Source organism: Carcharhinus amblyrhynchos, chromosome 22 (assembly GCF_965287045.1).
Source record: "Carcharhinus amblyrhynchos chromosome 22, sCarAmb.v2.hapA, whole genome shotgun sequence".
In the NCBI taxonomy this organism is placed as follows: domain Eukaryota; kingdom Metazoa; phylum Chordata; class Chondrichthyes; order Carcharhiniformes; family Carcharhinidae; genus Carcharhinus; species Carcharhinus amblyrhynchos.
Genome location: NC_137345.1, coordinates 12,492,486 through 12,516,337, shown reverse-complemented (window position 1 = coordinate 12,516,337; position 23,852 = coordinate 12,492,486). Strand labels below are relative to the sequence as shown.

General features: G+C 45.2%; 1 protein-coding gene across 2 annotated transcripts; it reads left to right on the top strand.

The window, feature by feature from the left end:
* Window positions 1–13,673: 13,673 nt before the first annotated feature.
* Window positions 13,674–23,330, top strand: LOC145356905 (pepsin A-like). Of its 2 annotated transcripts, XM_080209897.1 has the most exons (10): window positions 13,674–13,729; window positions 14,163–14,325; window positions 14,640–14,757; window positions 16,627–16,745; window positions 18,659–18,858; window positions 20,912–21,031; window positions 21,303–21,457; window positions 21,687–21,688; window positions 22,566–22,664; window positions 22,765–23,330. In XM_080209897.1, the coding sequence occupies exons 1-10, from the start codon at window positions 13,674–13,676 to the stop codon at window positions 22,909–22,911; spliced, it is 1,179 nt and encodes a 392-aa protein (XP_080066023.1). In that variant the 3' UTR covers window positions 22,912–23,330. The 2 variants fall into 2 exon arrangements, with proteins under 2 accessions (XP_080066023.1, XP_080066022.1); XM_080209896.1 differs by lacking the exon at window positions 21,687–21,688 and having other exon boundaries at window positions 21,303–21,447.
* The last annotated feature ends 522 nt before the right edge of the window (window positions 23,331–23,852 follow it).

Below are 23,852 nucleotides of genomic sequence, written 5' to 3'. Positions count from 1 at the left end.
TTCCCCTTATTTTGAGGCTATGTCCCCTAGTTCTAATTTCACCTGTCAGTGGAAACAACTTTCCTGCTCCTCTCTAATCTATTCCCTTCATAATCTTATATGTTTCTATAAGATCTCATAAGAACATAAGAAATAGGAGCAGGAGTAGGCCATCTGGCCCTTCGAGCCTGCCCCGCCATTCAATAAGATCATGGCTGATCTGTCGTGGCTCAGTTCCACATTCCCGCCCTCTCCCCATAACCCTTAATCCCTTCGCTTATCAAAAACCCATCAACTCGCGTCTTAAAAATATTTAGCGAGGCAGCCTCTACCACTTCAACGGGCAGAGAATTCCAGAGATTCACCACCCTTTGAGTGAAGAAGTTCTTCCTCAACTCCGTTCTAAACCGCCCCCCCTTTATCTTGAGGCTGTGCCCCCTAGTCCTACTATCCTTTCTGAGCGGGAAGAGTCTCTCCACCTCTATCCTATCCATCCCATTCATCATCTTATACGTCTCAATGAGATCTCCCCTCATTCTTCTAAACTCTAACGAGTACAAGCCTAGTTTATTCAGCCTCTCCTCATAGCTCAACCCCCTCAACTCTGGCATCAGCCCAGTAAACCTCCTCTGCACTCCCTCCAAGGCTAAAACATCCTTGCGTAAGTACGGCGCCCAAAACTGCACACAGTACTCTAGCTGCGGCCTCACCAATGCCCTATACAGCCGCAGCAAGACCTCCCTACTTTTATATTCAATCCCCCTCGCTATGAAGGCCAGCATCCCATTCACCTTCCTGACCGCCTGCTGCACCTGCAGGCTGGGTTTTTGCGACTCATGCACAAGGACCCTGAGGTCCCTCTGCACCGTCGCCTGCTGCAGTTTTTCTCCACGTAAGTAATAATCCTTCCTACCATTATTCCTACCAAAGTGGACCACCTCACACTTGCCAACATTAAATTCCATTTGCCAGTTCCTGGCCCATTCGCCCAGCCTATCTAGATCGTTCTGCAGACTCTCCACACCCTCCGCGCAATTTGCCTTTCCACCAATCTTGGTGTCATCAGCAAATTTCGACACCATACACTCGGTTCCCTCCTCCAGATCATCTATATAAATGGTAAATAGCTGAGGCCCCAGCACCGACCCCTGAGGCACTCCACTAGTCACCAACCGCCAATCCGAATAGCACCCGTTGACCCCCACTCTCTGCCTCCTATTTGACAACCAATCCTCTATCCACGCTAACACCCTACCCCCAACTCCATGTCCCCTGACCTTCTGCAATAACCTCTTGTGTGGTACCTTGTCAAACGCCTTCTGAAAATCCAGAAAGACCACATCCACCAGCTCTCCTCTATCCACCGCCCTAGACACATCCTCATAGAACTCCAGTAAATTTGTCAGACACGACTTCCCCTTAACGAAACCGTGCTGCGTCTGCTCCATCAAGCAATTCCCCTCAAGATGCCTCGCTATTTCCTCCTTGATGACGGATTCTAACATTTTACCAACAACAGACGTTAAACTAACCGGCCTATAATTCCCCGCCTTTTGCCTGGCACCCTTCTTAAACAACGGCGTAACATTAGCTGCTTTCCAATCTTCCGGCACTTTCCCGGAATCCAGCAACGTCTGGAAAATAACCACCAAGGCATCCACTATCACCTCCGCATTCTTCTGAATTCTAATGAGTATACCCCAGTCTACTGAGTCGCTCCTCATAAGCCAGCCCTCTCAACTCCAGAATCAACTTAGTGAATCTCCTCTGCATCCCCTCCACTGCCAGTATATGCTTTCTCAAGTAAGGAGACCAAAACTGTACACGGTACTCCAGGTGTGGCCTCAGCAGCACCTTATTCAGCTGCAATATAATCTCGTTGTTTTAAAACTCCATCCCTCTAGCAATGAAGGACAAAATTCCATTTGCTTTCTTAATTACCTGCTGCACCTGCAAACCAACTCCTTGAGATTCCTGCACAAGAACACCCAGGTCCCTCTGCACAGCAGCATGCTGCAATTTTTATCATTTAAATAATAACCTATTTTGCTGTTATTCCTACCAAAATGGATGACCTCACATTTACCAACTTTATACTTCATCTGCCAGACCATCGCCCACTCACTTAGATTACCTATATTCCTTTACAGATTTTCAGCGTCCTCTGCACTTTTTGCTCTTCCACCCATCTTAGTGTCATCTGCGAATTTTGACACACTACACTTGGTCCCAACTCCAAATCATCTATGTAAATCCTGAACAATTGTGGTCCCAACACTAATCCCTGAGGCACATCACTATTCACTGATCACCAACCAGAAAAACACCCATTTACCCCCACTCCTTGCTTTTTGTTAGTTAACCAATCCTCTATCCATGCTAATATATTACCTGTAACACTTTATGTAACGGTCTTTGGAGCGGCACCTTGTCAAATGCCTTCTGGAAATCCAGATACACCGCATTCACAGATTCCCCATTGTCCACTGCACATGTAATATTGTCAGAGAATTCCACTAAATTTGTCAAACATGACCTGCCCTTCATGAACCCATGGGACAATTTATATCCAGATGTCTTGCTATTTCTTCCTTGATGATAGATTCAAGCATGTTCCCTACTACAGAAGTTAAGCTAAACCAGCTTATAGTTACCCACCTTTTGTCTGCCTCCTTTTTAAACAGTGGAGTCCCATTACTGTTTTCCAATCTGTGGGAACCACCCCAGTGTCCAGCGAACTTTGATAAATTATTGTTCGCTGGAGCGGGCGGAGTGAAGGAGCACTGAGTCAGGTAAGAAATTACTTGTTAAAAAACTGTTTAAATCATTTAAAAGCATTTTCGCGGGCTTTTTAGTGTTTAGTAAAGAACTTACCTTGTAAAACTGTTAGATTCATTTAAAAGCATTTTCGCGGGCTTTTTGTGTCTACCGCTTTAAGAATTCAAAGGGAGTGGATAGCAGGGATTTGTGGGTAAGCAGTCTTTTAAACCGCGCTGGGTTTAAAAGGAGGCCTGCTGTAGACAGCGGGCAGCGTCGGAGCGGGCAGCAGAGTGAGCTGCTAGGGCTTAGGGTCAAAGGGCTGGGGAGAAAAGGGCCAGGTAAGTTTGCATTGAAAACGGTGTTCAGTAGTACTATAGGGAATAATGGAGGGGCATGTGATGTGCTGTTTCTGTATGATGTGGGAGCTGGTGGACCCCAGAGTCCTTCCCAGTGACCATGTCTGCAGTAAGCTGGAGGAACTCCAGCTCAAAGTAGATGAGCTGGCCTCTGAGCTACAGACATTGAGGCTCATCAGGTGGAGGGAGGGTGACATTGATAATGGGGTGCAAGAGACATCCACACCCCCTAGACTGGCTAACTCTAAGGGTCAGGAACAGGAGGGGGCTGCTGAGAGGAGGAAGGAGGTTGGGGACTGGAGGAATGGGGGTGGGGACCGGAGGAAGGAGGGTGGGGACCAAATGCCTCAGCCTCTCAATTTGCATAACAGGTTTGAAGTTCTTGCTTCCAGTGTGGACAAGAACGAGGGCTGTGAGGTTGGTGAGCAAACTGCACATGGTACAGTGATGCAGACACAGGACATAGACAAAGAGAAGGTGAAAAGGAATGTAGTGGTAATTGGGGATAGTGTGGTTAAGGGTATTGACACTATCCTTTGTCACAATGACAAAGAGCTCAGAAGGGTGTGTTGTCTGCCTGGTGCTCGGGTCCAGGATGTCACATCTGGGCTGCAGAAAAACCTGGAGTGGGAGGGTGAGAACCCGGTTGTTGTGGTACATGTGGGTGCCAACGACGTAGGCAAAATGCGAACTGAGGATCTGGGGAGGGAGTATGAAAAGCTGGGAACAGAATTAAAAAGTAGAACCGACAAGGTGGTTATCTCCGGGTTACTGCCTGAACTGTGTGCAGATGGGCGTAGGGTTGATAAGATTAAGGGAGTGAATGGGTGGCTCAGGGATTGGTGTGGGAGGAATGGGTTTGCATTTATGGGGCATTGGCGCCAGTATTGGGGTAGGTGGGACCTGTTCAGGTGGGATGGGGTTGGTCTGAACCGTGCTGGGACCAGAGTCCTGGCAAATCATGTAGATAGGACTGTAGATAGGGCTTTAAACTAATTGGGGGGGGGGGGGGGGGGCGGGGGGAAAGAGGGTGGGAGGGTAGGTGAAATTACAGGGTAGAAAGTAAAGGAGAGGGTACAGGTACAGGAAGAGGCCAAGGATGTCTCAATAATAAAGGGAGTAGGGGGCGTGAGTAAGGTTGGTGGCGTTCCTGCAAATAGGGTCCAGGTGAAGGCTGGGATGAAGGCACTTTATCTGAATGCACGAAGCATTCGGAATAAAGTGAATGAGCTGGTGGCACAGATCGACACAAACGGATATGATCTGGTGGCTATTACAGAGACGTGGCTGCAGGGTGACAGGGACTGGGAGCTGAATGTACAGGGGTATCAAGTGTTTAGGAAGGATAGACGGGAGGAAAAAGGGGGGGGGGGGCATAGCTCTGCTGATTAAGGATAGCATCAGGGTGGTAGTAAGGGATGATATAGGAGCCAAAAAGCAGAAAGTGGAATCATTGTGCGCGGAGATTAGGAACAGCAAAGGGAGGAAGACGCTGGTGGGTGTCATCTATAGGCCCCCAAATAATGATCTGGAGGTGGGGTGGGCTGTTAACGCGCAAATAAATGCGGCGTGCAGGAATGGAACGGCGATAATTACGGGGGAGTTCAATCTACATATTGATTGGTCGACCCATGTTGGACGCGGTGGGCTTGAGGAAGAGTTCTTGGAATGCTGCCGGGATAGTTTCCTTGAACAGTGTGTGTTGGAGCCGACGAGGGAGCGAGCTATCTTGGATCTGGTGTTATGTAATGAGGCAGGTAGAATTAGGGACCTTGTGGTGAAGGATCCTCTTGGGAAGAGTGATCATTGTATGGTAGAGTTTCTGATGCAGCTGGAGGAGGAGAAAGTGGGTTCCCGGACCTGTGTCCTTTGTTTGAACAGAGGGGAGTACGATAGGATGAGAGAGGAATTGGCGAATGTTGATTGGGGGAGCGCATTGGAAGGTAGGTCTGCTGAGGAGCAGTGGAGGATCTTTAAGGAGATCTATCTTGGTGGTCAGCAGAAATTTATTCCGATGGTTAAAAAGGATCGTAGGAGGAGAGATAATCAGCCATGGATAACGAAGGAGGTAAAGGAGAGTATTAAATTAAAAGCGACGCGTTTAGAGTAGCTAAGAGTAGTGGGCGAGAAGAGGATTGGGAGAGGTTTAAATATCAACGAAGAATGACGAAGAAGTTGATAAAGAAGGGTAAGATAAACTATGAAGCTGAGCTAGCGCTAAATATAAAAAAGGATAGCAAGAGTTTTTATAAATATATAAAAAGGAAGAGGCTGACTAGGGTGAACGTTGGACTCTTAGAGGACGAGAGGGGGGACTTAGTGATAAGGGATGGGGAAATGGCTGAGGCCTTGAATAACTTTTTTGTTTCGGTCTTCACGGAGGAGGACGTGAATAGTTTGCCGGGTGTTAGCAATGGAAAGATGGTAGGAGTGGAGGGCCTGAATAACATTATTGTTACTAGAGAGGCAGTGCTCGACAGACTGGAGGGACTGATTGTGGGCAAGTCCCCAGGACCGGATGGAATGCATCCAAGGGTTCTGAAAGAAATGGCGGAGGTGATAGTGGATGCCTTGATGATTATTTTCCAAACCTCGCTGGATTCCGGGGAAGTACCGGAAGATTGGAAAACGGCTAATGTTACGCTGTTGTTTAAGAAGGGTGGCAGGCAAAAGGCAGGGAATTATAGGCCGGTTAGTTTAACGTCTGTTGTAGGTAAAAATGTTAGAATCTGTGATCAAGGAGAAAATAGCGAGGCATCTTGAGGAGAATTGTTTGATAGAGCAGACACAGCACAGTTTCGTTAAGGGGAAGTCGTGTCTGATGAATTTATTGGAGTTCTATGAGCATGTGTCTAGGGCGGTGGATAGAGGAGAGCCAGTGGATGTGGTGTTTCTTGATTTTCAGAAGGCGTTTGATAAGGTGCCGCACAAGAGGTTATTACAGAAGGTCAGGGGACATGGAGTTGGGGGTAGGGTGTTAGCGTGAACAGGGGATTGGCTGTCAAATAGGAGGCAGAGAGTGGGGGTCAATGGGTGCTATTCGGATTGGCGGTTGGTGACTAGTGGAGTGCCCCAGGGGTCGGTGCTGGGGCCTCAGCTATTTACTATTTATATAGATGATCTGGAGGAGGGAACCGAGTGTATGGTGTCGAAATTTGCTGATGACACCAAGATTGGTGGAAAGGCAAATTGTGTGGAGGGTTTGGAAAGTCTGCAGAAGGATCTAGATAGGCTGGGCGAATGGGCCAGGAACTGGCAAATGGAATTTAATGTTAGCAAGTGTGAAGTTGTCCACTTTGGTAGGAATAATGGTAGGAAGGACTATTACTTACATAGCGAAAAACTGAAGCATGCAACGGTGCAGAGGGACCTCGGGGTCCTTGTGCATGAGTTGCAAAAACCCAGCCTGCAGGTGCAGCAGGCGGTCAGGAAGGTGAATGGGATGCTGGCCTTCATCGCGAGGGGGATTGAATATAAAAGTAGGGAGGTCTTGCTGCAACTGTACAGGGCACTGGTGAACATAGAACATAGAACATAGAACATTACAGCGCAGAACAGGCCCTTCGGCCCACGATGTTGCGCCGACCAGTTACAAAAACAATGACCCACTAGCCTATACCAATCCCTTTTCGTCCATAAACCTATCCAGAGATCTCTTAAACGCCCCCAAACTAGACGCATTTACAACTGCAGCAGGCAGGGCATTCCAATCCCTCACCACCCGCTGGGTAAAGAACCTACCCCTGACATCCGTCCTGTAGCTACCCCCCCTTAATTTAAAGCCATGCCCCCTCGTGCTAGCTTTCTCCATCCGAGGAAAAAGGCTATCACTATCCACCCTATCTAAACCTCTAATCATCTTATATGTTTCAATAAGATCCCCTCTTAGCCGCCTTCTTTCCAACGAAAACAACCCTAGATCCCTCAGTCTCTCCTCATAGGACCTCCCCACCATACCAGGCAACATCCTAGTAAACCTCCTCTGCACCCTCTCCAACGCCTCCACATCCTTCTTGTAATGCGGGGACCAGAACTGCACACAGTACTCCAAGTGCGGCCGCACTAGAGTAGTGTACAGTTGCAACATTACACTGCGACTCCTAAATTCAATCCCCCTACCAATAAACGCCAAGACACCGTACGCCTTCTTGACAACCTTATCGACTTGATTCCCAACTTTCAGGGATCTATGTACACACACACCTAGATCCCTCTGTTCATCCACACTATTCAAAGTCCTCCCGTTAGCCCTATACTCGACACATCTGTTGCTCCTACCAAAGTGAATTACCTCACACTTCTCCGCATTAAATTCCATCCGCCACCTCTCGGCCCAGCTCTGCAACCTATCTAAGTCTCCCTGCAGACTATGACACCCTTCCTCACAATCTACCACACCTCCAACTTTGGTGTCATCAGCAAATTTACTAATCCACCCAACTATACCCTCATCCAGATCATTAATAAAAATTACAAACAACAGTGGCCCCAAAACAGATCCCTGAGGCACACCTGAGATCCCTGAGGCCGCAGCTGTGTGCAGTTTTGGTAGCCGCACTTACGCAAGGATATTTTGACCTTGGAGGGAGTGCAGAGGAGGTTTACTAGGCTGATACCGGAGTTGAGGGGGTTGAACTATGAGGAGAGGCTGAATAAACTAGGCTTATACTCGTTAGAGTTTAGAAGAATGAGGGGAGATCTCATTGAGACACATAAGATGATGAATGGGATGGATAGGATAGAGGTGGAGAGACTCTTCCCACTCAGAATGGACAGTAGGACTAGGGGGCACAGCCTCAAGATAAAGCGGGGGCAGTTTAGAACGGAGTTGAGGAGGAACTTCTTCACTCAAAGGGTGGTGAATCTCTGGAATTCTCTGCCCGTTGAAATGGTGGAGGCTGCCTCGCTAAATATTTTTAAGACGCAGGTTGATAGGTTTTTGATAGGCAAGGGGATTAAGGGTTATGGGGAGAGGGCGGGAAAGTGGAACTGAGCCACGACAGATCAGCCATGATCTTATTGAATGGCGGGGCAGGCTCGAAGGGCTAGATGGCCTACTCCTGCTCCTATTTCTTATGTTCTTATGTTCTTATGATGTGGGTATGCCGGCGTTGGACTGGCGTAAACACAGTAAAAAGTCTGACTTTTTACTTTTTACTTTTTACTTATGTTCTTAACCAGGGACTAGGCAGTACAGGAAAACATTGAAGTTGCAATGACTCTAATGCCTTGGTCCAGGCAAAACAAGAACATTTCAGAGACAACACATGCCATATGATAATTACACAAGAGATTACGCGCAGGACCGCAAAAGGTTACCTCGACCTTAAAGAATCGAAGGTGACCATATCACTAGTGGACTAGACTAAATCTGACGGACTGGTTCATTACATTTTTCATCACCATCTCACAGAAATTTTACATCCAACTTGGTGAAAACAAAATTAGCAAAATGTTGGATATCTAATGAAATATCTATGAAAGAAACAGCTTTGGTAAGAACAGGTTCTTCTGTAATGCCCGGCTCTGAACTATTTCACTGCCCTGATTGGCTCAGTGCACGTAATGGATATGCACTGGAACTACAAACAGTTCGCTAAATATCATGCATTGCAGAAGGGGCAAAAAGTTATCAAGTTGTTATCAATTGGTAGTTAAGTGGAAAGCAAATCAGTCCTTTAAAATGGAAAAGTAAATGTCCAGGTGGTGTTGGACCACGGAATAACACAAGGTGACCGATTGTCGGGAAGTCAATGACATGGTTCAGAAGGAAAACAAAGGCAAAAAGGCTATTTCTGTTCACTTACCCCAGCCAAACTTGGTGAGGACTGCCCAGAGTTCTTCAGTGTAGCTTTAATCCCAAAAGAGTATGAAGATGGCTGATTAGTCACCTTGCAGCTGGTGGTATGTTGCATGTTGTCTCAGCAGAACAGCTCCCACTCTTATATTAAAATCAAGCAGTGAAATAGTATCCTTCTCTTTGGACAAGTTCAAAGCTATTTTTTCCAGCAAGAAATGTGGATTGTTGCATGATACTTTGAGATGCACCGACCCTAGTTTGAAAGTGGAAAATGCAATGAAATGTTACAGAATCACAGTGCAGAAGGAGGACATTTGGCTCATCGAGTCTGCACCAACCACAATCCCACTCAGGCTCTATCCCCATAACCCCATGCTAGAAACTAGTTACCCATAAGGTAACTAGCTAGTCCCCCTGACACTAAGGGGCAATTTAGCATAGCCAATCCACCTAACCTGCACACCTTTGGACTATGGGAGGAAACTGGCGTACTTGGAGGAAACCCACACAGACATGGGGAGAATGTACAAACTCCACACAGACAGTGACCCAAGCCGGGAATCGAACCCGGATCCCTGGCGCCGTGAGGCAGCAATGCTAACCACTGTGCCACCATGCCACCCCTAATGTTGATTTGACCTATTCACAAACATCTACACACATTGAATTTCAATATTTATTTTGGCCAACGGTGAAAAAGATGTTGTTGTTTCATTGATGACCCATCCTTAAACAATGGGATGTGTGAATTCCTTGATGGCTTTGAATGTCCACATTTAATTCAGTATTTGTTTGACACTCAGGATTATCTAGAGTTCAAAATGCCAAAGATCACCCGGTAGCAGCCACTTCAACAACATGTTTGTGTTCTAAATCTTAAAAGTAGTGACTGAAAGTTATAATGTACCGGAACACGTTACCACATGTTATAAAGAAAACCCAACTCCCAAACCAAATCTTATTTTAAAAAAAAGCATGATTTATGAAATCACATATTTGCAATATGAATACCCAGTGTTTTACAGTATAGCTTTAATTCCTAAATATTAGTAATAATGTTGAATTTCTATTCTATTGGCAACTGCTGAACTCACACAAGTGACTCTTCCTTGGCTTGAACATTTATAATGAATGCACGTGCGTTGCTGGACACATTGGTGGTTACATCAGTTTGTAATCTTGCCCTTTCACAATGTTCAGAGGTACAACAATCTACAGTGTCCAGTGGTTAGGAAATGGATGGAGGAGCCTTGGCTTACTTGACTAGGAAATGCTGGAATTAGTTACATTATCACAGAATTCCTACAGTGCAGAGGGAGGCCATTCAGCCCATCAGGTCTGTACCAACTCTCCAACAGAGCATTTTACCCATGCACAACCCCACCCTTTTCCCATGCATTTACTTGCTAATCCCCCAAATCTATGGGGACACTAAGCGGCAATTTAGCATGGCCAATCCACCTAACCTGCGCATCTTGGGACATTGTGGGGCAATTACCCATGGCCAATGCACCTAACCTTGGGACACCAAGGGGCAATTTAGCATAGCCAATCCACCCAACCTGCACATTTTGGGACACTAAGGGATAATTTAGCATGGCCAATTCAACCAACCTGCACATCATTGGGTTGTGGGAGGAACCTGGAGCACCCAAAGGAAACCCACGCAGACACTGCGAGAACATGCAGGCTCTACACTCACACTGACCCAAGGGTGGAATTGAACCCAGGTCTCTGGTGCTGTGAGACACCAGTGCTAACCACTGTGACCCATGCTGCAATGAGTGGAATCATTTGTTACTCAAGAATGGACACAATTGGGTTTGTACATATAGGTGGTAGGCACTTTTTACACAGGAGTGATAACCAGAAAGGAATGCATGGGTAGAGGTGGTTGGTGGCATGACCTTGCAATCCAGACATCTAATCACCAGAATCATGAGTGTTCCAATCCTACTGTGAATTCTAATTCAATTGATTCATAAATCTGGAATTGCGTGCCAGTTTTATTAATAATGATCATTAACTATTGAATTACTGTTAAAACCCTTCTGGGATCACAAATGTCCTTCAGGGCCAGGAATCTGCCATCCTTACCCCGTCTGTCCTACGTGTAACCCCAGAGCCACAGCAATGTGGTTGACTCATAAATGGTCTCCGAAATGGTCACTCAGTTGTATCATCCCATGACAGAAATGTTGATAAGGTTACCATCACCTGCCCTTGGGTAATTAGGAATGGGAAACTGATATTGGCAGCACTAGTAATGTTCACATCTCAAAAACAAATTTTAAAAAAATTGTTAGCTTCTTCTGGCCATGATGTGGAGATGCTGGCTTTGAACTGAGGTAGACACAGTAAGAAGTCTCACAACACCAGGCTAATGTCCAATAGGTTTTTTTGGACTCATGAGCTTTCAGAGCTGCTCTTTCATCAGGTGAGTCCTTTGGCGATCTTAGTTGGAGTGAATATTGGCTAGAACATTCAGTGTACCTTTTTCTCTTCCTTGATAAAGTTCACGTGAACAGGCAGAAGATCCACATGTTAACATAACAATTTATCTGGAAACTTAGATTCTATATTCAAATCCTGGACTGGGGCTTTTAAAGCCAGAATGCCATGGGTCCACTATTATTCGTCATTTATATTAATGATTTGGATGAGAATATAGGAGGCATAGTTAGTGAGTTTGCAGATGACACCAAGATTGGTGGCATAGTGGACAGTGAAGGAAGCTGTCTCCGATTGCAATGGGATCTTGATCAATTGGGTCAGTGGGCTGATGAATGGCAGATGGAGTTTAATTTAGGTAAATACAAGGTGATGCATTTTGGGAGATTGAACCAGGGCAGGACTTACTCAGTTAATGTTAGGGCATTGGGGAGAGTTACAGAATAAAGAGATCTAGCGGTACATGTTCATAGCTCCTTGAAAGCAGAGTCAGAGGTGGACAGAGTGGTGAAGAAGGCATTCAGCATGCTTGGTTTCATTGGTCAGAACATTGAATACAGGAGTTGGGATGTCTTATTAAAGTTGTACAAGACATTGGTAAGGCCACGCTTGGAATACAGTGGACAGTTCTGATCACCCTATTATAGATATTATTAAACTAGAAAGAATGCAAAAGAGATTTATAGGATGCTACTGGGACTTGATGGTTTTAGTAATAAGGAGAGGCTGGATAAACTGGGACTTTTTTCTCTGAGGTGTAGAAGGCTGAGGGGTGATCTTATAGAGGTCTATAAAATAATGAGGGGCACAAAGGTAGGGGAGTCTAAAACTAGAGGGCATAGGTTTGAGGTGAGAGGGGAGAGGTACAAAAGTGTCCAGAGGGGCAATTTTTTCACACAGAGGGTGGTGAGTGTCTGAAACAAGCTGCCAGAGGTAGTAGTAGAGGTGGGTACAATTTTGTCTTTTAAAAAGCATTTAAACAGTTATGTGGGTGATGTGGGTATAGAGAGATATGGGCCAAATGCAGGCAATTGGGATTAGTTTAGGGATTTAAAAAAAAGGCGACATGGACAAGTTGTGTCGAAGGGCCTGTTTCCATGCTGTAAACCTCTATGACTCAATGACTTTAAAGTGAAATTTCTGTCACCGACTCAAGATCTACACTGGACCAAAGAGCATATTTCAAAATTTCAAACGCAAAAAAATTCTGTTTGGAGTCAAATGATTTTTCTATGTCAGCAGCTGATGTTGCCAATTGAGCCTCTTCAATTAAAGTATAAGAAAGTAGCACCCACCCAGGAAATTTACCACCAGACAAGCTTCAACTTCCACAGTTGCTATCTATCTAAGATGGCGCCAGAGTGTGGCAACTTCTTGTAAACTGTGCTCAGCATATCCTCTAATTCTAACTTTTGCACTGGTTTTATGCTTCTAAAACTCCTGTCTCATATTAAGTTGATCTTTCTCTACACCCAGGCTTTGACTGTAATACTACATTCTGCACCTTCTCCTTTCCTTCTCTATGTACAGTATGCTTTCTCTGTGTAGCGCGCAAGAAACAATACTTTTCACTGTTAACTAATGCATGTGACAATAATAAATCAAATCAGAAAAGGTGCCATCTAGGTAAAGATTATACCTCACAGTGAACCAGTTGACTTATTCTTTGGTGCACTTGTGACATTGATATTTTGTGCTTCTGATATGACTGTTTTTAGCCCAATTTACAGGTATTTAAAGTCTATTTATTAGTGTCATAAGTCAGTTCACATTAACATTGCAATGAAGTTACTGTGAAAATCCCCTAGTCACCACACTCTGACACCTGTTCGGGTATACTGAGGGAGAATTTAACATGGCCAATGCACCTAACCAGCACATCTTTAGGACTGTGGGAGGAAACCGGAGCACCCGGAGGAAACCCATGCAGGCATCGGGAGAACGTGCAGACTTCGCACAGACAGTGACGCAAGCCAGGAATCGAACCCGGGCTCCTGGCGCTGTGAGACAGCAGTATCAACCTTTGTACCAACCTATATTCATGACTGCATTATCAGTCACAAGGTTTTAATTATCCAACACAACTTAAAATGTTTTCTTAAAATCCAAATGCTCTAAGTTGCTTGCCACTTAAGTTGCAGATTGTCCTTAACTAAAGAGATAACACTTGAGATAAGCAAATCACGAGTATTTGCTTGCCATGTTGAATGATTGTATCTGGGTCCATGTGACAATGGAATGGTTTGGTCTGAATGGGTATAAATGCTGGAGCTTAGGTCCCAAAGCTCTAGGTTCCAAAGGGTCTCTGAACGAACCAAACCAGCAAGATGAAGTGGCTGCTCATCACCCTCGCTTGTATCCAGCTCTCCGAATGTCTCTTACGGTAGGAAATCCTCACAAGACAAGATCCTTGTAGAACAGGGCAGCATGGTGGCACAGTGGTCAGCACTGCTGCCTCACAGCACCAGAGACCCAGGTTCGATTCTGGCCTCGGGTCACTGTCTGTGTGGAGTCTGCACGTTCTCCCCATGTCTGCATGGGTTTCCTCCAGGTGTTCCGGTTCCCTCCCACAGTCCAAAGATGTGCAAGTTAGATGGATTGGCCATGCTGAATTGCCCCTTAGTGTCAGGGGGATTAGGAGGGTAAATATATGGGGTTGCAGTGATAGACTTGGGTGGGATTGTTGTTGGTGCAGGCTCGATGTGTCAAATGGCCCTCCTTCTTCACTGTAGATTCTATGAAGAGAGGGGATAAATAATTTGTCAGCAAGGGATCATATAAATTGATGCAATTTGAAATTTACCTTTTTTTTGCAGGGTGCCTCTGCTGAAGGGGAAATCTGGCTATGATATTCTCTCTGAGAAGGGGTTGCTGGAAGACTTCCTGAAGAATCACAAACCTGATCCCTGTGCAAAGTTTAATGTACCCTCCTGCCCACAGAGCTTGGCTGCAAATGAACCAATGATTAACTACATGGATGTAAGTAATCTGTCAGTCTTCCAGCCACCTTTTGGTTTAGTGTTTAGGATTTGACGCTCTCATTGTCGTGACCTGGATTCGATTCCCTGCCAGGGAATAATTTTTAGAGGACGCATAGGGCAGGTGGTGGGGTTCTGGCCAATAGCTCTCTTCCATTCAAGTAATTGCACTGTTCTGCTTCCATGTAATGTGATTTGAAAAGGAGGGTTCGGGGGATTTACATTTGCTGGTGGGTCTAGAAGTATCTAATAACACATGTTGCACTGATACATTCCCTGTTGACGTATTTTTGGTCTGTTTATTTTTGCCGACAGTTGTCATACTTTGGAACAATCAGCATTGGAACCCCACCGCAGAGTTTCACCGTCATCTTTGACACTGGCTCATCCAATCTTTGGGTCCCATCCATTTACTGTTCTGAAACAGCATGCAGTGAGTATATTTTACTCTGCTGTTCAACATACTTCCCTTGGTGACTTCCCTTCTCGCAAAGGTCTGTTGTGTTATCAGGATAGGGAGTATTTTTCCAGAACAGCCACGGTCAAACAATGTTCTTTGTTAAGATTGGATGAAATGCTAGAATTTTTCTTGGTTATGTCTGGGTTTGGAGAGAATTTTAACAGAGCTTTGATTCTTTGTCTTCTTCTGGCTATGGGTAAATCTTAGGGTCAGTTTATGCTGAGAAGTGTAAAATAATTTCCAGTTCACACTCCTGGGTAGAATGATTACAGGCAAATATAATGGAAAGTAGAGATCTTAAGGCAACAAAGCAGATTGAAAACCTGTAAGAAATTAGAAAGATCCGTAATAATGATTCAGTTTCATAAGTAAAGGGCTGTAGTTAGCACTGCTGCCTCACAGTGCCAGGGACTCAGATTCAATTCCAGCCTTAGGTCACTGTCTGTGTGGAGTCTGCACATTCTCCCCATGTCTGCATGGGTTTCCTCCGGATCTCCAGTTTCCTCCCACACTCCAAAGATTGAGGCTTAGGTGGATCAGCCAAATCACCCCTTAGCGTCCAAAGATGTGTAGATTAGGGGGATTAGTGGGGTAAATAAATGGACATGTGGAGATAAGGCTGGGGTGGGCTTGGGTAAGGTGCTCAGTTGGAGAGTTGGTGCAGACCCCATGGGCCAAATGGCCACCTACTGCACAGAAGGGATTCGGGGATTCAATAATTAAACAGCTCAAAAATGCACAGAGACGTGACATGCACCTTAACACTGTGTCGTAGAGCTGTAGGGATCTACCAGTCAACTGATGGTGCATTCTTGCAGCAGGTTCTCCAGTGGCAGAGAGTGCATTCCTCGCAAAGCCTCTTGGGAATCTGCGGGACTGGAAGATCCCACCAGCAGCCAATGTAGGCCACCTCTGCCACTGGAAAACACACCGTGGATGTCTAGAAAATCCCAGCTTGAGAGCATTACTGCACCGAAGGGGGCCATTCAACCCAGTGGGTTCATTCTAGCTCACTGTTGAACAAATTGGCCAGTTCTATTCCCAAGCTCTATCCCTGTAGAACTGCTAGTTTATTTTCCTCAAGTGACCGTCCAATTTGCTTTTGAAATTATTGATTATCTGTGGAATTCTTTCCCACCGAAATCAAGAACCTACCTATCTCTGTCTTAAAGATGCTCAATGACCTGACCTCCTCAGCCTTCTGTGGGAAAGAATTCCACAGATAATCAATGATATCAAAAGCAAATTGGACGGTCACTTGAGGAAAATAAACTAGCAGTTCTACGGGGATAGAGCCTGGGAATAGAGCTGACCAATTTGTTCAACAGTGAGCTAGAATGAACCCAATGGGTTGAATGTCCCCTTTGGTGCAGTAATGCTCTCAAGCTGGGATTTTCCAGACATCCACGGTGTGTTTTCCAGCAGCAGAGGCAGCCTGCCATTGGCTGCCGGCGGGATCTTGATTAATAAGGGGATCAGGGGTTATGGGGAAAAGGCAGGAGAATGAGGATGAGAAAAATGTCAGCCATGATTGAATGGCAGAGCAGATTCGATGGGCTGAGTGGCCTATGACTTATGGTCTTATGGTCTATTATTTCTACATCCACCATCTTCATGGGCAGTGAGTTCCAGGTCATTACCACTTGCTGCATTATAAAAACTTCATATGATCCTCCTGTATCTCTTGCCCGGATCCTTCAATCCATGCCGGAAGCAGCCAGGATAGGAAAATTCCTTATAAAATTTTATAAAACTTTATAAAATGCGTTTCAATCAAATTTGTTTTTTTGGCACGAACGTTTGCTCCTGTTTTAATTTCATGAAATGAATGTTCCATTGCAGCAAAACATCACAGGTTCAACCCCAAAAAGTCTTCAACCTATTATACAAACAACCAGCCTGTCTCTATCCAGTATGGTACAGGTGCCATGCGAGGAATACTGGGATATGACACTGTCAAAGTAAGTAGATTGAAACAAAGCAAACCACCTAACAGTGATAATTGATGTCTAAGATTTTGGTCGGAATGCTCCGAGTGTTCACACATGCACCATTCCCCAGTTCAGCCGGCAGCCCATGGGGTTCCCTGCTGGTATTGGATGACGTTGGTGGGAATCCCACTGACGGCGACAGCGCCAGAGAATCGTGCCACTAGCAAACAACACGCCACCGCACCCCCCCCAACCCCCCGCTGGCGGGAAACACACGGCTGGGAGGCCAGAGAATTCCTTTTGATTTTGATTTGATTTCAGTTGTAATTGTTACACGTATTAGCAAACAATGAGAAACATTGCTTCTTGCGTGCTGTACAAGCAAAACATACCGTTCATAGAGAATGAAAGGAGAGGGTGCAGGATTCAGTGTTACAGTCATAGCTAGGGTGTAGAGAAAGATCAACTCAGTGCGAGGTAGGTCCATTCAAAAGTCTGACGGCAGCAGGGAAGAAGCTGTTCTTGAGTTGGTCAGTGCGTGACCTCAAATTTTGTATCCTTTTCCCGAGGGAAGAAGCCCAGCCATTATGTTCCAGATAAGGATACAAAGATCTTGGAATCAGGAATAAGGAATTCGATCAATTCGAAGTCAAGTAGTTATGTGGGTTTATAATGATGATGTAGGTCTCCAACCTCCAGGTTGATCATTGGAAACAAAACTTTCCATTGGAACAGTAGGAGTTTGATGCAAATGGTCCCTTTGGCCAGTCGTTCAGTGTGACTCACACCGTTGTGTCCTTTTTGTGTTGAATGTAGGATGTTACCTCGATTGTCTGCCTTAGCTCGGTGGTGTCACTCTGAGTCAGAGCTTGGGGGGTCAAATCCACTTGTACAGACTGAGGGTGTCATAGTGTCATATAACCAAAACAGAAAGTGCTGGAAAAACTCAGCAGGTCTGACAGCATCCGTGGAGAAAGAATAGAGCCAACGTTTTGAGTCAGGACGACCCTCTGCCAGAGCTAAAGACAATAGAAAATAGGACAAGATTAGATGCAGATTGTTAGAGGACAACCTGAGGAATGAAGCTGGGAGGCAGGGGTTTGGAAGACCAGATGGAGGGCGAGATTTCAGAAGTAGAAAAGTAAAAATGAGAATATGAAGCAATAAAAATGGACACATGAGAGGAAAAGAAGAAATGAAATAAAATAAATGAAAAAGGGGTGAAGGTGGAGGGGAGAGTTCATGCTCTGAAGTTGTTGAACTCAATGTTCAGTCTGGAAGGTGGGAAAGTGCTCAATTGAAAGACCCCATAACACCCTGCTGTTTAGTCCACATGTCTGTACCTTTATCGTAGTGTTATATGTGCCTGTCACGTAGAAGGAAATAACCCCAAACTGCTATTTTCAAAGAAACAGATGTGTCTTCTCCCCATTTCTTTTCCAAAATTTGGGGCAGCGCAGTGCTTAACCAGAGGTGGTTAGCCTCACAGCGACAGGGTCCTGGCTTCAATTCCAGCCTTAGGTCACTGTCTGCGTGGCGTTTGCACATTCTCCCCTCATCTGCGTGAGCTTCCTCCGGGTGCTCCGGTTTCCTTCCACAGTCCAAAGATGTGAGGGTTAGGTTGATTGGCCATGCTAAATTGGCCCTAGTGTCAGGGGGACTAGCAGGGTAAATATGTGGGGTTACTGAAATAGACCTGGGTGGGATTGTGGACGGTGCAGACTCGATGGGCCGAATGGCCTCCTTCTGCACTGTCGGGATTCTTTGGATTCTATGATCCACGAGCTAGGGTCACTGAAAAATGACTTAATTGGCCATCTATCCCATTGGCGCTCGTAGTGGGCTGTGTGGGTGCGGGAAAGCCTGAGTGCAATTTCTGGAGAAGTTGCAATTCACAGGATACCGTTCTGCTTAAATCCTCACTATTTGTTACTTGTCTCTAGGTTTCGGACATTGTTATCCAGAAACAGGAATTTGGTTTGAGCACAAGCGAACCTGGTGGCTTCTTTTCCTATGTGGCGTTTGATGGAATTCTAGGTATGGGCTATCAGTCCCTGTCGGCAGCAGGAGCCACAACTGTATTTCACAACATGATGTCCGAACATCTGGTGCAAAAGCCTCTTTTCTCTGTGTACCTAACAAGGTAAACATCATTTCTGTACTTGCTGCTGCGTCTTTTCTCCCTGAATGAATCAAGGACTGCATATTCTGCTTTCACTCGCCTTGCCTTCATTGCTAGCCCTTTTGACTTTGTGCTCAGAATGCTATGGGCTCAAAAAAGATCCAATGTCAGCACCTTGTGAAAGTCAGTACTTTAATGTGATATTGTACCCATTGGATCATGCTCAGTTTTGGTCCCCGTATCTAAGAAAAGATATACTTGCAGAGGTTCACATGTGTGGGTCAGGTTGATTGGCCATGCTAAATTGACCTTAGTGTCAGGGGATTAGCGGGGTAAATATGTGGGGTTATGGGAATAGGGCCTGGGTGGGATTTTGGACAGTGCAGATTTGATGGGCTAAATGGCCTCCTCCTGCATTAGGGATTCTATGCTTAGATTGGTTCCTGGGATGAGAGGGCTATTGGACGATGAAATACTCAATAGATTTGGTTTATGTTCTCTGTAGTTTAGAAGAATTAGAGGTGAACCCAATAGTTGTTCAATTGTTCGACATTTGATTAGGTGTCTCAGTTGACTGCTGACCGTGTATGATTAATTAAGCCTTGGTGGGGTCACTTGGGGTGCAATTGGAGTGCAGTTAGTGGCTGCAAGCATAGGAGCAGACATTTTCAGTCAATATAAGTAAAACTTATTGTCCGCACAAAGAAAATGGTGTATCATCTCTGCATGGGCAACATAGTGGCAGAATGGTTAGTACTGCTGCCTCACAGCTCCAGGGACCTGGATTTGATTCCCAGTTTGACTGACTGTGTGGGGTTTGCACATTCTCACCGTATCTGCTTGGGTTACCTCCAGGTGCTCTGGTTTCCTCCCACAGTCCAAAGATGTGCTGGTTAGGTGCCATGATAACTTTGTCCATTATTGTCATGGGGTCTAGCAGGGTAAACGTGTGGGGTTACAGGGATAGGACTTTGGTGGGATCGTTGTTGGTGCAGGCTCAGTGGGCTGACTGGCCTTCTTCTACACTGTAGGGGTTCTATGATTCTATATCTTAAAGGTATACAACACAACAATCTCACTGAAACATTCAAGATTCTGAAGGGAGTTGAGAGGGTAGATACTGCTGCCTGTGGAATTAGGACCCAGGGCCACATTGTCTAGGGATAAGCAGTGAACCACTGAGGGCAGAATTTTATGCCCCCCTCAACATAGGTTCTGAAATGGCGAGGCGTTAATTGAATTGTAAAATTGGATGGATGGTTCTGTCACCCCTTCCCCTCCCACCTGTAGCCACCACCCCACCCTGCACCCCCCCCACCCCTGAGAACCCACCCGCTGAAACCTGGCATCGTCTCATGCTTGGGCAGGCAGAGTCTTGGGTGGTAATCCTGTCCTTTTACTTATTGAGGCCCTTAAGTGACCACTTCCATCCTGGCCTCAATTTTTAGGGGACCTTGCGCCATGAAGGTGGGAGAGTGACAATAAAGCTTTTCTCCATTTTGGTTAGGCACTCTGAAGGCCCCATCAGTGCCACGAGGTCACTGTCTCCTCTAGGCAGTGCCCACGGACTTCGCCAGAAGCACAAAGCGTATTTATTAATAAGGAAAAACTGTACAGAGGCCAGTAGCCACCCCCCCCACCCACTTCCTCACCCCTCCTCATTTGAGGTAGAGAGGCCTACCAGCTGTCCACGACACACCTTCTGCCCAAGAGAGGACTCCACCCCCTGGCAAGATTACCCACTCTTGGCCCCAATTGGTTCCTCCAGCGAGGTGACCCTCTTCTGCTATATGTTGCCCTTAAAGGGTCCATCACTACAAAACCAATAAGCAGAACCAGATTATATTCTGAATAATTCCTTTGAAAGACATAACCAGTCAATTTGAATTGATTACTCTTGAATTTATTATTAATTTTCATGGCATTACTGCAATCAATGTCTGACAGCAGCTGATTTAGACCATTGGGGATTTTAAATACAATATCCAACATGTAGTCACATTGCTAAGTGCTAAACCTCGAAACCAGAAATATGCCAATCTCTGAACTATTTAAATTCTCTTTTGTTTTACAGACAGAATGGCGCATCTGGAAGTGAAATTGTATTTGGTGGTATTGATCACAGCCACTACACAGGTCAGATTCACTGGGTTCCTGTCACTTATGAAGCTTATTGGCAAATCCTCATTGACAAGTAAGTACCACCTACAACTGAAATACGTCTTTTCTATTTCTCCGCGAGGCAGGAGTCTCACCAAACTACACTGCAACACGTGAACTAAAAGAAAAGATGAAATAAAACGCTTAGATTAATGTTAAGATCTCAGTTAAATCAGTGTTTATGGGAGATACAATGAATGTCCCCGCTAACTAAAAACCTCAACTTGGTATCGTCTGTTCAATGGTCTAACACGTGAGGCAGTTTCAGAGGTCTGGCTAACTCTTGATATGTTTTTCTCCCATAGAGTGACAATCGATGGTCGCGTTGTGGCCTGCTCTGGAGGCTGTCCTGCTATTGTTGATACTGGAACTTCCCTCCTTGTTGGCCCCAGCTCAGACATCGCAAACATTCAGCAGGGTATCGGAGCCACCGCAAGTTTCTTTGGCCAGGTAAACCCATGTTTCCACATTGAATGTGCTGTAGGAGTGTCTGAGAGTGAAGCACTGAGTGATGCAAAATGCAGCTTGCAGCAGATCATTTCAACCATTACAAAGTGTGTGTAGATACAATTGTAAAAACCTTGCTAGTTCTCAAGTGTAGTTTGCTGTCTGAAAATTCGGCCTCTTGCAGGGTGGGGGAGGTGGGGGTGGTGCAAGGTGGGCGAGTGGGGAATAGGGTGGGAAAGGAGGGGTGGAGTGTGGGAGCGAGAGCACAGAGTGGTGTCAAATTAAAATTCCATAAGAGGCAACAATCAATGCGACATGATCTACTGCCCAAAAAATGTGTAAAGTGGAGGTGCTGGCATTGGATTGGGGTGGGCACATTAAGATGTCTCACAACACCAGGTTAAAGTGCAGCTATAAAGGTTGGTGAGAGTCGTAGCTGACATGCTAAATTTCCTTAGTCTTCTGAGAAAGTAGAGGCTTTCTTAACTATAGTGTCGGCATGGGTTGGGGGGAAGAAACCAGGGCAGGTTATTGGTGATCTGGACACCTAAAAACTTCAATCCTTTCTACTTCGTCCCCATTGATATAGATAGGGGCATGTGACGCTTCCTGAAGTCGATGACAATCTCCTTCGTTTTGTTGACATTGAGAAAGGCGTTATGGTTGCCGTACCAGTTCACGAGATTCTCTATCTCATTCCTGCACTCTGTTTGAGATCCGACCCACTACAGTTGTGTCGTCAGCGAACTTTAAAATTGAGTTGGAGGGAATTTGGACACACAGTCATAAGTGTATAAGGAGTAAAGTAGGGGACTCAGAACACAGCCTTGTGGGGCACCAGTGATCGTGGAGGAGATGCTGTTGCCTACCCTTACTGATTGTGGTCTGTGAGTTAGGAAGATCAGGATCCAGTCACAGAGGGAGGAGCCGAGGCCCAGGCCAAGGAGTTTGGAGATGAGTTTCAGCGGAATAATGGTGTTCTTAACATGGTTGTATATTCCAATGTCACCTCATATTAAGTTCAGTAATGATTAATTAATAAAACTATTGCATCCTTAAATGATTAATTATAAATTCCTACACTGACAAAATGACTAACTGTTGCTTCTATTTCCTTACAGTACTCAATAAACTGTGACAACTTGCAGAATATGCCCAATGTGGTTTTCACACTCAATGGAGTGGACTTCCCTCTATCCCCAGAAGCCTACACTTTGAAGGTAAGCTACTGGACAGCAATAGGGTACAAGAAAACACTCAAACTTTCCGAAGACACAATGGAATATACCTTAACACGAACTGTTCTCTATTTCCTTCCAGTCCACTTTCTACGGTATGACAAGCTGCTCCAGTGGATTTGGTGGTTCCGGTGGAGGACTCTGGATTCTGGGAGACATTTTCATTGGAGAATATTACTCCATCTTCGACCATGGGAACAACCGCGTGGGTTTGGCTAAGGCTGTCTAAGTTCCTCATTTTTGCTCTTGTTAAAAGCACACCCTGACTTACAATTGAAAGCACCCCCACTGTAGCAGTTGTAACCTGGCTGCACGGTATAATTGAAGAAGTTATTATTTCCAGATTGGCTATAAACAAAGGCATAACATTGGCCACTTGTATATGGTTTGTGCTCAGTAGCACTTTGCACTAAGTCGCAACTGAACAAGCAATGAAAGTACAAAGTAACAATTAAATAAATGCCTTGTCAGGGTGTGTTTTTATAGGAACAGACTAAGAATAGTGGTTCTGAACTGGCAATGAGAAATATCTAATTATGTCACCTCTTTGATTGTATGGCACTTGTACTCACCTCCCTCTTGACTCTGACATTCAGCTGTAATATATCATTGGTACAATGATTCACTCCAGAGACAGACACATTTCTGCTGAAGGTGGTGGCCTCTGTAGTGAAACTGATTTGATGTAAAATGTAATCCTGACATCATGCAGCAGCCTCTTCTCTCCTTTGGAATCTCTTCATAGATGTAGTTCTTGAAAATATTCAATAAAATATAATCATGAAATGCACACTCCCAGTTTTCCTGCTTCTTATTCTTGTTCCTGTTACGTGTGTGTGTGCGTGTAGGTGTGCGTGTGGACGGAGCCTGAATTCATTTCACTTGATTTGCTTGAGAGGTGTATCACTCATTTCAAAGTTTGCCAGATGCGGATAGGAATTTGGACATCATGCGAGGAGTGCTTGTTAAATAATACCCTCTGAAATTTGGACATGGCCATGTTAAGACCCAGACTAGAAACTCCAACTGTTTTATGAAGATAGCCTAGAAAGTAAGTTTTACATTTGGTTTTGGCATTAAAGTGAGCATAAGGTGTTTCATTCCAGCTATGATTTAAGAGACCAACTAGGAAACTTTTATCAAACAAAGCTTATTCAAGAATACAGTTAC

Bases quoted from the DNA above. Each gene is read 5' to 3' on its own strand.
- LOC145356905 (XM_080209897.1), top strand. From the start codon at position 13,674: ATGAAGTGGCTGCTCATCACCCTCGCTTGTATCCAGCTCTCCGAATGT. The intron at 14,326-14,639 runs GTAAGTAATCTG...TTTTGCCGACAG, and splicing joins CAATGATTAACTACATGGAT to TTGTCATACTTTGGAACAAT. The intron at 21,032-21,302 runs GTAAGTACCACC...TTTCTCCCATAG, and splicing joins TGGCAAATCCTCATTGACAA to AGTGACAATCGATGGTCGCG.